Genomic DNA, 12,641 nt, shown 5'->3' on the forward strand with positions numbered 1-12,641 from the left:
CTGACCAAGAGGCCCATTCTAAGCAAGTTGGAAACAGGCCCTTCGGCCCAACTTGCCCATGCTGAACAACATGCCCCATCTATACTAATCCCACCTGCCTGTGTTTGGCCATGAAGGAGGGTCTCGACCTGAAATGTCACCTATTCCTTTTCGCCACAGGATCATTGCCTGACCCACTGAGTTACTCCAGCATTTTGTGTCCATATCCCATTCAACCTTTCCTATCCACGCACTTGTTCAAAAGTCTTTGAAATAATATAGTACCAGCCTCAACTACCCCCTCTGCCAGCTCGTTCCATATAACCACCTCCCTCTGAGTGAAAAAGTTATCCCTCAGGTTCCAATTAAATCTTTCCCCTCTCATCTATGGTTCTTGATTCCCCTAATCTGAGAAAAAATATTATGTGCATTCATAGAACATGGAAAAATAGGTGCAGGTGTAGGCCATTCGGCCCTTCGAACCTGCACCGCCATTCAATATGATCATGGCTGATCATCTAAAATAAATACCCGTTCCTGCTTTTTCCCCATATCCCTTGATTCCTTTAGGTCTAAGAGCTGAATCTAACTCTCTCTTGAAAACATCCAGTGAATTAGTCGCCATTGCCTTCTGTGGCAGAGAATTCCACAAATTCATAACTCTGGGTGAAGTTTTTCCTCATCTCAGTCCTAAATAGCCCACCCCTTATTCTTAAACTGTGGCCCGTGGTTCTGGACCCCCCCCCCAGCATCGGGAACATTTTTCCTGCATTTAGTCTGTCCAATCCTTTAAGAATTTTATATGTTTCTATAAGATCCCTTCTCAGTGAATACAAGTGAATACAAGGGACGACAGATGGCACAGTGGGCTAAGTGTTCGGCTGGCAACCGGAAGGTAGCTGGTTCGAATCCTGCTTGGAGTGCATACTGTCGTTGTGTCCTTGGGCAAGACACTTCACCCACCTTTGCCTGTGTGTGTCCTTGGGCAAGACACTTCACCCACCTTTGCCTGTCTGTATGGAAGTAATTGTGTGAAGCACTTTGGGGTCAATGCAAGTTGACTAAAAATGTGCTATATAAATAAAGACATTAAGCCCAGTCGACCCATTCTTTCATCATATGTCAGAACCTACGCTGCACTCCCTCAATAGCAATAATGTCCTTCCTCAAATTAGGAGACCAAAATTGCACACAATACTCCAGGTGTGGTACAACTGCAGTAGGACCTCCTTGCTCCTAAACTCAAATCCTCCCGCAATGAAGGCCAACATGCCATTAGCTTTGTTCACTGTCTGCTGTACCAGCATGCTTACTTTCAGTGACTGATGTACAAGCACACCCAAGTCTTGTTGCATCTCCCCTTTTCCTAATCTGTTTAAGAAAGAACTGCAGATGCTGGATAATAATCTGCCTTCCTGTTCTTGCCACCAAAGTGGACAACCTCACATTTATCCACATTATACTGCATCTGCCATGCATCTGCCCACTCACCCAACCTGTCCGTGTCACCCTGCAACCTCATGGCATCCTCCTTGCAGCTCACACTGCCACCCAGCTTTGTGTCATCCGCTAACAAGACATACACCATTGTGCAGATGCCGAGAAGTGTGTTCAGCTCCGGCAGAACAACTTCTAATCTTGTGTGTGGACTTGATAAGAAAACTAGAGTCCCAGCACCGAGCCTTGCGGCACCCCACTAGTCACTGCCTGCCATTCTGAAAAGGACCCGTTAATTCCTACTCGTTACTTCCTGTCTGCTAACCAGTTCTCTATCCATGTCAATACCCTACCCCCAATACCATGTGCTCTAATTTTGCACACTAATCTCTTGTGTGGGACCATGTCAAAGGCTTTTTGAAAGTCCAGCTACATCACATCCACTGGCTCTCCTTTATCCATTCTACTTGTTACATCCTCAAAAAATTCCAGAAGATTAATCAAGCATGATTTCCCCTTCATAAATCCATGCTGACTTTAACCGATCCTGTCACTGCTCTCCACCCTATCTATTGTGGGAGTGCGGGAGGAAACCAGAGCTCACAGGTCCCGGGAAGAACATACAAACTCTGTCAGACAGTACCCATAGTCAGGATCGAACCTGGGTCTCTGGCGCTCATGTCCCTATGAAATCTTTCCCCCCTCACCTTAAATCTATGTCCTCTGGTTCTCGATTCCCGTATTCTGGGCAAGAGACTCTGTGCATCTACCTGATATATTCCTCTCATGATTTTATACACCTCTATAAGTTCCCCCCCTCATCCTCCCGCGTTCCAAGGAATAGATTCCTAGCCAGCCCAACTTTTGTTTTCATTACAAAATGTCACCTTGAAAGCGAGCTATCAAACTATATTTGATTTTGTGTATGAATCCTACAAACCCCACCCCACAGAGGTGCCACAGTTCATTAATCAGCAGATGCGAGGGGTTGTTAACAGATTCCCAACATTCCTATCCAATTCCCAGCAGGAGGGCCATAATACAAAATAAAACTAATCTAGTCCACACATTACAAATTCACATTGCTTCCTTTCCAGCAGCTTTTCCTCCCGTGCATTGTGTTTCAATGTGAATGTATCTTGTACAATATAAAAATCACAGTGGGTCTCCAGTGGTTCATTTTCATGGGTTTCAGGCGCAGAATTAGGCCATTCGGCCCATCAAGTCTGCTCTGCCATTCAATCATGGCTGATCTATCTTTCCCTCTCAACCCCATTCTCCTGCCTTCTCCCCATAACCCGACACCCGTACTAATCAAGATTCAGTCCATCTCCGCCTTAAAAAAAAAACCATTGACTTGGCCTCCACACCTTCGGTGGGCAATGAGTTCCACAGATTCACTGGCTAAGTAAATGCCTCCTCATCTTTCTAAAGGTACATCATTTTATTCTGAGGCTATGACCTCTGGTCCTAGACTCTTCCACGAATGGAAACATCCTTTCCACATTCACTCTATCCAGGTCTTTCACTGCTCGGTAAGTTTCAATGAGGTCTCCCTTCATCTTTTTAAATTCCAGTGAATACAGGCCGAGTGCAGTCAAACACCATTCATACGTTAACCCAATCATTCCTGCAAATCATTTGGAAAGTAGTGACGGGATCGGTCAAAGTCAGCATGGATTTATGAAGGGGAAATCATGCTTGACTAATCTTCTGGAATTTTTCGAGGATGTAACAAGTAGAATGGATAAGGGGGAGCCAGTGGATGTGGTGTATCTGGCCTTTCAAAAAGCTTTTGACAAGGTCCCACACAAGAGATTAGTATGCAAAATTAGAGCACATGATATTGGGGGCAGGGTATTGACAGGGATAGAGAACAGGTTGGCAGACAGGAAGCAAAGAGTAGGAATTAACTGGTCCTTTTCAGGCACCTTCTGTTTGGAAGGGCCGAATGGCCTACTCCTGCACCTATTTTTCTAAGTTTCTATCATTCTCGGTCTATTGAAGACATACTATAGTCTTCTGGAGGTTGAGGTACACGTAATAAATCAGCAATCATACTTCCAACTACTCACTGGGTCTATCCACCGAGGAAACAGGGTATTGTCACAACGTATAAGAGACATTTAGACAGGTATTTGGATAGGACAGGTTTAGAGGGATATGGGCCAAACGCGGGCAGGTGGGACTAGTGTAGACGGGACATGTTGGTTGGTGTGGGCAAGTTGGGCCGAAGGGCCTGTTTCCATGCTGTATCACTCTATGACTATTGTATTCATCATATTTTATCAAGGGGTCATACAGCACGGAAAGAGGCCCTTCGGTCCAACCCAGAGTACTTAAGGAAGTAGCTCCAGAAATAGTGGATGCATTAGTAATAATCTTTCAAAACTCTTTAGATTCAGGAGTAGTTCCTGAGGATTGACGGGTAGCAAACGTAACCCCACTTTTTAAGAAGGGAGGGAGAGAGAAAACGGGAATTACAGACCAGTTAGTCTAACATCGGTAGTGGGGAAACTATTAGAGTCAGTTATTAAAGATGGGATAGCAGCACATTTGGAAAGTGGTGAAATCATTGGACAAAGTCAGCATGGATTTACAAAAGGTAAATCATGTCTGACGAATCTTATAGAATTTTTCGAGGATGTAACTAGTAGCGTGGATAGGGGAGAACCAGTGGATGTGATGTATCTGGACTTCCAGAAGGCTTTCGACAAGGTCCCACATAAGAGATTAGTATACAAACTTAAAGCACACGGCATTGGGGGTTCAGTATTGATGTGGATAGAGAACTGGCTGGCAAACAGGAAGCAAAGAGTAGGAGTAAACGGGTCCTTTTGACAATGGCAGGCAGTGACTAGTGGGCTACCGCAAGGCTCAGTGCTGGGACCCCAGCTATTTACAATATATATTAATGATCTGGATGAGGGAATTGAAGGCAATATCTCCAAGTTTGCGGATGACACTAAGCTGGGGGGCAGTGTTAGCTGTGAGGAGGATGCTAGGAGACTGCAAGGTGACTTGGATAGGCTGGGTGAGTGGGCAAATGTTTGGCAGATGCAGTATAATGTGGATAAATGTGAGGTTATCCATTTTGGTGACAAAAACAGGAAAGCAGACTATTATCTAAATGGTGGCCGACTAGGAAAAGGGGAGATGCAGCGAGACCCGGGTGTCATGGTACACCAGTCATTGAAAGTAGGCATGCAGGTGCAGCAGGCATTGAAGAAAGCGAATGGTATGTTAGCTTTCATAGCAAAAGGATTTGAGTATAGGAGCAGGGAGGTTCTACTGCAGTTGTACAGGGTCTTGGTGAGACCACACCTGGAGTATTGCGTACAGTTTTGGTCTCCAAATCTGAGGAAGGACATTATTGCCCTAGAGGGAGTGCAGAGAAGGTTCACCAGACTGATTCCTGGGATGTCAGGACTGTCTTATGAAGAAAGACTGGATAGACTTGGTTTATACTCTCTAGAATTTAGGAGATTGAGAGGGGATCTTATAGAAACTTATAAAATTCTTAAGGGGTTGGACAGGCTAGATGCAGGAAGATTGCTCCCGATGTTGGGGAAGTCCAGGACAAGGGGTCACAGCTTAAGGATAAGGGGGAAATCCTTTAAAACCGAGATGAGAAGAACTTTTTTCACACAGAGAGTGGTGAATCTCTGGAACTCTCTGCCACAGAGGGTAGTCGAGGCCAGTTCATTGGCTATATTTAAGAGGGAGTTAGATGTGGCCCTTGTGGCTAAGGGGATCAGAGGGTATGGAGAGAAGGCAGGTACGGGATACTGACTTGGATGATCAGCCATGATCATATTGAATGGCGGTGCAGGCTCGAAGGGCCGAATGGCCTACTCCTGCACCTAATTTCTATGTTTCTATGTTTCTATGCCCCAACCAAACTAGTCTCGGGAGAAGGCACAAAGTGCTGGAGTAACTCAACAGGTCAGGCAGCATCTCTGAAGAACATGGATAGATGAGGCTTCACGGTGTGGCAAGCCCCACCTGCCTGTGTTTGACCCGTATCCCTCTCAACCTTTCCTATCCATGTACCTGTCCAAATGTCTTTTAAATGTTGTTGATAAAAGATCGGACCCTTCTTCAGACTGGTCTCATTTGCCATCATTTGGCCCATATCCCTGTCCCAATGCCTTTGTCCTCACCTCCACCCTGGGACCCCAGCATTCCTTCCAGGCGAGTCAGAGGCTCACGTGCAGCTCCTCTAACCTCACCTGCTGCATCCGGTGCTGCTGATGTGGCCTCCTGTACATCGGCAAGACCATGCAACTATGCGGGACTGTCATATGCCGAGAGAATGGAGCGGCTGGGCTTGTACACTCTGGAGTTCAGAGGGATGAGAGGATATCTTATTGAAACATATAAGATTATTAAGGGCTAAAGGCAGGAAACATATTACTGATGTTGCAGGAGTCCAGAACCAGGGGCCACATTTTAAGAATAAGGGGTAAGCCATTTAGAACGGAGATGAGGAAACACTTTTTCACACAGAGAGTTGTGAGTCTGTGGAATTCCCTGCCTTAGAAGGTGGTGGAGGCGGGTTCTCTGGATGCTTTCAAGAGAGTACTAGATAGGGCTCATAGGGGATATGGGGAGAAGGCAGGAACGGGGTACTGATTGTGGATGATCAGCCATGATCACATTGAATGGCGGTGCTGGCTCGAAGGGCCGAATGGCCTACTCCTGCACCTATTGTCTATTCATTGTGCATGGTTTATTCCTGACCACATCCTCATCAATCGCCTCTGCCCTCTTTCCACCTTCGTGAATTATTCAGCCTGATAATCTTTTATCATAGCTGCTGCAGTACACAGTGTGTGTCAGCCTTCAATCATCATCCCCAAAACACAAACGGAAAACAAAGCACACTGGTTTTGTCATTACATTTTACAACCGCAAAATATGTCCTGAAATGCTTTGTAGTCAGAGATGAATTGTAATCGTGCAAATTGCTTCATAAAAGCTCTGTCTGCTTTGAGGCACTGCTGCAGGTGCAAAGGTCAGTAAAGGTGCTCGAGAAACCTTTACTCCTCGTTAATTATGAACATAATTAATACCAAGTTGTTTAGAGTCATCTTGTTTAGCAATTTCTAACAGCAGGTAGTGAATTAGTATACACTGTTTCCACTATTAGAATCAAGTTTAGAAGCAAAAACACTGGAAAAGTATTACACAAATGTTTTTCTGGAGTAACTCAGCGGGTCAGTCTGACCCGAAACATCCCTATCCATGTTCTCCACAGATGCTGCCCAGCCCGCTGAGTTACTCCAGCACTCTGTGAAACGTCACCTATCCATGTTCTCCACAGATGCTGCCTGACCCGCTGAGTTACTCCGGCACTCTGTGAAACGTCACCTATCCATGTTCTCCACAGATGCTGCCTGACCCTCTGAGTTACTCCAGCACTCTGTGAAACGTCTTTCTTTTCTTCCCAGTTAATATTTGTTTCCAACTGGAGCGAGAGTTTCCAACTGTTTCCAACTGGAGCGAGAGTTCTCATTCATTCCTATCCTAATATTCCCCATACTTCTCCACATTAACTGGTGGGAAGCAGAACAATGGGAAGGATAGTTCACCACATTAACTGGTTCTACATTTCTATTCTATGCCAGGGTCACATTGAGAAGACTTCATTAATTTGATTTGCAAATAATCTTGAATGGAATATATATGGGTGAGGTGCCGGTAGACTGGAGGGTGGCTAATTCGAATGGCCCACTCCTGCACCTATTGGTTATAATTCGTATGCCTCTTTTTAAGGGAGAACTTCAAGGAAACGCCTGGGAACTTTTAGTTTAATATCTGTGGGAGGCAAATTACTGGAGTGGATTCTGAGGGATATGATTTATATGCATTTGGCTAGACAGGTTTGTATCCAACCTGATTTTGATATCACACTCGTTATGATTTTAGAGATACAATTTCTCTGTGGCAACAGTTCCTTCCGTTCACCATGTCCGCGGCGACCAGCAATCACCCCGTACTTTAGCACTATTCTAGTTTGCAGTTTCTTGTGTCTCCTGCTCCGATCTAAATTATTTGTTTGTGGCCAACTATTTTGCATAGAATGATTTAGAGACATACAGCACGGAAACAGGCCCTTCAGCCCATCTCATCCATGCCTACCAACATGTCGCATCTACACTAGTCCCACCTGCTGGCATTTGGCCCAATTATGCCCCTCTCTGCAAAAAGATTTTGGCAATCTTGTTTTATTTCCCTTTAGTCTTTGAATTTTTCTCTGAGGATGTTCATGTTAGAAAGACAGAATTCGGGACATCAACTATACTACGCCATTCAATCATGGCTGTTCTATCCTTCCCTCTCAACCCCATTCTCCTGCCTTCTCCCCTTAACCCCTGACAAGATGAGATTTATCCCAAGACTTACCATAACTCCCAGTCTTGTTGGCACAGATGACGGCACCAAAAAGGTTTGGATGGTACTTTTGGATTCTTCTAATAACTTTCTGGCAGGCGGTGATTGGATCAATTCCCATTCTCATGTATTCCACTGCCTGGTAGCTGGGTTGGCAAACAAAACAGATGAATACCCACATTGTAAATGTACTGCATGTACACTTTACCAAGGCTAGAAAATAAACTTTCTGCAAACTACTCAGCATTTATCTGTATGACTATAGACATTGATAAATCTGAACCAATTTAAATTATAAGAAAATGAACATTAAAAAAAAACTGCAGATGCTGGAAATCTGAAACAAAAAAAACCCTAGGACCACTCACCAGTTTAGGCAGCATTCAGTGAAAAGTCAGATTAGATCAGGTTAGACAAAAGTGCTGGAGAAACTCAGCGGGTGCAGCAGCATCTATGGTGCAAAGGAAATAGGCAACGTTTCGGGCCGAAACCCTTCTTCAGACTGATCAGGTTAGTTTGTTTAAACCGGGATGTGGAGAGAATGCAGGGAATTATAGGCCAGTGAGCCTCACGTCAGTGGTAGGGGAATTATTGGAGAAGATTCTTTGGGATAATGTGTAAGAAAGACCTGATTTTTTTAATTTCAGGGTTTCTGAAGAAGGGTCTTGACCCAAAAGGTCACCCATTCCTACTCTCCAGAGATGCTGCCTGTCCCGCTGAGTTACTCCAGCATTTTGTGTCTACCATTCTTTGGGATAGAGCAGTTCCAGAGTCGAATGTCCACATTGGGGTAGAGGTGAATCGAACAGTACCGAGCTTATTGATGGTCATCGCCGACTCAGTGGGCCAGTTTCAGGCTGAATGTGGTGGGAGTTCCCGTACCTTGGGAGGAATCGCATCATGATGTCTCCATTCCCAGTCGCAGCTGCTGCTCCAGCTGTGCTGTCGGCGTAGGCACCCGCTCCAGCGATCGGGGAATCCCCTACACGGCTGTAAAACAGACACACCCACACATCACACACCCATCACTGCCCACGGCAACACCTATGATGGTCTTTACCAGAAACATGCCAACATCCGATTCGTAAATAGGGATTAAGAACATAAAACACCGTTGGGCGGCATGGTGGCGCAGCGGTAGAGTTGCTGCCTCACAGCGCCAGAGACCCGGGTTCCATCCCGACTACGGGTGCTGTCTGTATACAGTTTGTATGTTCTCCCCGTGGGTTTTCTCCAGGCGCTCCGGTTTCCTCCCACACTACAAAGACGTACAGGTTTGGAGATTAATTGGCTTGGTAAAAATGTAAATTGTGAGATGGTACAAACTCCGTAGTCAGGATGGAACCCGGGCCTCTAGCGCTGTGAGGCAGCAACTCGACCGCTGCTCCACCGTGCTGTTCCATAACCAGTGAAGGCAACGTGGGGATTCAACCAGCTTGGCTGTCGATGTACAGAATTCTAATTCCAATAGGAGCGACTATTGCAGAAGGTTTGATAGTCGCACAGTGAGCAATTTGTACTTTTCAGGCTAATTTTAGGATTTTAGTATCATTTCGTTCACTCTCCGACACATTTAAAAGCATTGGTTGGCATTAATAGCCATAACCTTATAGCACTGAATGTTAAACAGCGTGTGATTTACAACTTGGCAGTAATTTTCACATCTGCTGTCTGGGTGGTATTGCAGAGAGTAAATTGATCTGATGGCTTTCAATCCATAATACATTTGTCTCACCAATTTAACGCCAATTTTCTACTAAGCAGTGGTATTAAGCCTGTGGCTATTAATGGAAGTAAGTGTGTTACATAAGTATGGTAATGTGGGACTGCATAGTGGCGCAGCGGGTAGACCTGATGCCTCACAGCGCCAGAGACACAGATTGGATCCAGACCTCAGGTGCTGTCTGTGTGGAGCCTGCCTGTGACTGCGTGAGTTTCCTCCAGGTGTTTAGTACAGTTTAAGTTAGAGTTACAGCGCGAAAACAGGCCCTTCGGCCCACCGAGTCAGCTTTGACCAACGATCCCCGCACATTTACACCATCCTACACACATGAGGGACAATTTACAATTATACCAAGCCAATTAACCTATAAACCAATAGACAATAGACAATAGGTGCAGGAGTAGACCATTCAGCCCTTCGAGCCAGCACCGCCATTCAATGTGATCATGGCTGATCATCCACAATCAGTACCCCGTTCCTGCCTTCTCCCCATATCCCTTGACTTCGCTATCTTTAAGAGCTCTGTCTAGCTCTCTCTAGAAAGCATCCAGAGAGCATCTTTACGTATTTGGTGTGTGGGAGGAAACCGAAAACCGATGATCTCGGAGAAAACCCACGCTGGTCACGGGGAGACGATACCATCTGCGTACAGAAGGCACCCGTAGTCAGGATCGAACCCGGGTCCCTGGCGCTGTGAGGCAGCATCTCTACCACTGCGCCACCGTGCCGCTCCGGTTTCTTCCCATATCCCAAAGGTGTGCGGGTTTGTAGGTTAGTTGGCCTCTGTGAATTGCCCATAGGGAGCGAATAAGAAAGTGAGATAACATAGAACTACTATGAATGAGCGATCAATAGTCAGTATGGACTCAGTGGGCCGAATAGCCTGTTTCAATGCTGCTTCTCTAAACTAAATGTAAACTTGCAAGTCATTTTACTCCCATCATATAAAGCGTGATTTTTAACAGCCTGAAGAAGGGTCTCCAACTGAAATGTCGCCTGTCCATTCCCTCCACAGATGCTGCCTGACCCACTGAGTTCCTCCAGCACTTTGTGTTTTGCTCAAGATTCCAGCATCTCAGCGTGTGTGTGTGTGTGTGCATGTGTGTGTGTGCTTGTCTCTCTGTGTGAGCGCGCGCGTGTGTGTGTCTGTGTATGTGTGTCTGTGTGTGTGTGTGTCTCTGTGGCTCTGTGTGTCTTTGTCTCTGTGTGTCTGTGTCTGTCTGTGTGTGTGTGTGTGTGTGTGTGTGTCTGTGTGTCTGTGTGTCTGTGTGTGTGTGTGTCTATCTCTCTGATATTCAGCATGTTGCTACAATAGCAGTCAATCACAAATAATGCTTGAGGTTAACTTTATCGTCAATACTGGGAGTAACCAGGAGATCATCTTAGCTCAAATGTTAAATTCTCGTTTAGTTTAGTTGAGTTCAGAGATACAACGTGGAAACAGACCCATCGGTCCACCAAGTCCGCACCGACCATCGATCACCCATTCACACTAGTTCTATGTTATCCCACTTACTCATCCACTCCCTGCACACCAGGGTCAATTTACAGCAGGCAGATTAACTCACAAACCCGCACGTCTCCTAATATTGATGTGATAAGGAGAACGTCTTTGGGATGTGGGAGAAAACTGGAGCACCTGGAGGAAACCCACGCAGTCACAGAGAGAATGTATAAACTCCACACAGGTAGCATCCGGAGTCAGGATTGAACCCGGGTCTCTGGCACTGCCAGGCAGCAGCTCTACCAGTGCGCCACTGTGTCGCCCTGTAAATTCTTATGTTATGGAGAGGAACAGGGGTAAAGTAAGGAGAGGTAGTGAAAAGACTGAAAGAGGCAGATGAACATGTAGACACACAGATATACAGTTTTATGAAGCTTTAGATCATACTCTTTCTTAGACCCCCTTCGGTCGTGGCTGACCATGGGTGTCTCCAGGGTGCTATTCCCTATATGGAGGATGCCTGTGCGTGACTTTGTTTAATGTGGGGAGACTGGTGCACAGACAGCCACCCCACGGTCCTTGACAGATCTGGGTCAGGATCCAGTGGCATGGAGTCCAAGACGACCGGAGACCCTTTTCTGCTGCAGCCTTTATCCGCCTTCCCAGCCGTTGTGACGCTCCACTAAGGTCAGCCATCGTCCTCCGCCTGTTCCACCATTGAGGTCTTGGTTGGATTGCTCTTTGTCAGAGACCTCCCCCTCGACCTTACCGCCATGGGTGGCCCTACCAGGAGCACAGCTCCAGACGGCATCGCTCTCAGGGTCTCAGGTCCACACAAGCTTCTCCATCACGACAAGGTGACAATCCACGGAGATCATACATACCCATGGATTTTATGGATCTGCCCATTGGTCGATGTTCCTGCTGCGATATTCCCAAACTTATCAATTGCAATTAAACCTGATTCAAAATCAGAAAATATATTAAATTATACAAGAGATGCTGGGCTAGCGTTTCTCAATATGTACAAAACACAGCGATATAGAGTCATGGAGCTGCAGCACAGAAACAGCTCCTCCAGCCCACCTTGCCAATGTCAACCAAGTTGGCAAACTGAGCTAGTTAGATGGCATGTTTAAGAAGGATCTGCAGATGCTGGAAAAATCGAAGGTAGACAAAAATGTTGGAGAAACTCAGCAGGCGAGGCAGCATCTATGGAGCGAAGGAATAGGTGACGTTTCGGGTCGAGACCCTTCTTCACTGAAGAAGGGTCTGAGGAAGGGTCTCGACCCGAAACGTCGCCTATTCCTTCGCTCCACAGATGCTGCCTCGCCCGCTGAGTTTCTCCAGCATTTTTGTCTACCTTTCTTTTAGTTAGTTGGCATAATGTGTCCCCAGATGGCACCCAACCCAGGCAACTATTTGTGCGCCAGCCACAGAAGCAGATCTACAATCACATATTACAATCTCACCACATGCATAACTCTCTACTACACTTTACCTCAGTGGGGACCCTCGGACTATCTTTCATCGGACTTTACTGGCTTTACCTTGCACAAATCGACATTCCCTTATAGATAATAGTCAATAGGTACAGGAGTAGGCCATTCGAGCCAGCATCGCCATTCAATGTGATCATGGCTGATCATCCCCAATCAGTAC

General features: G+C 46.0%; 1 protein-coding gene across 1 annotated transcript in view; it reads right to left on the reverse strand.

Annotated features, from left to right (window-relative positions):
- LOC116971527 (N(4)-(beta-N-acetylglucosaminyl)-L-asparaginase-like) overlaps nucleotides 1–12,641 on the reverse strand; it is a 33,284-nt gene that overhangs the window by 3,603 nt on the left and 17,040 nt on the right. Inside the window, exons 6-8 of the mRNA XM_033018761.1 lie at nucleotides 11,864–11,939; nucleotides 8,695–8,802; nucleotides 7,825–7,958 (exon numbers count right to left, since the gene is read on the reverse strand). Coding sequence (XP_032874652.1) covers nucleotides 7,825–7,958; nucleotides 8,695–8,802; nucleotides 11,864–11,939 — 318 coding nt within the window. The remainder of the gene's footprint in view (nucleotides 1–7,824; nucleotides 7,959–8,694; nucleotides 8,803–11,863; nucleotides 11,940–12,641) is intronic.

Source organism: Amblyraja radiata, chromosome 3 (assembly GCF_010909765.2).
Source record: "Amblyraja radiata isolate CabotCenter1 chromosome 3, sAmbRad1.1.pri, whole genome shotgun sequence".
Classification (NCBI taxonomy): Eukaryota; Metazoa; Chordata; class Chondrichthyes; order Rajiformes; family Rajidae; genus Amblyraja; species Amblyraja radiata.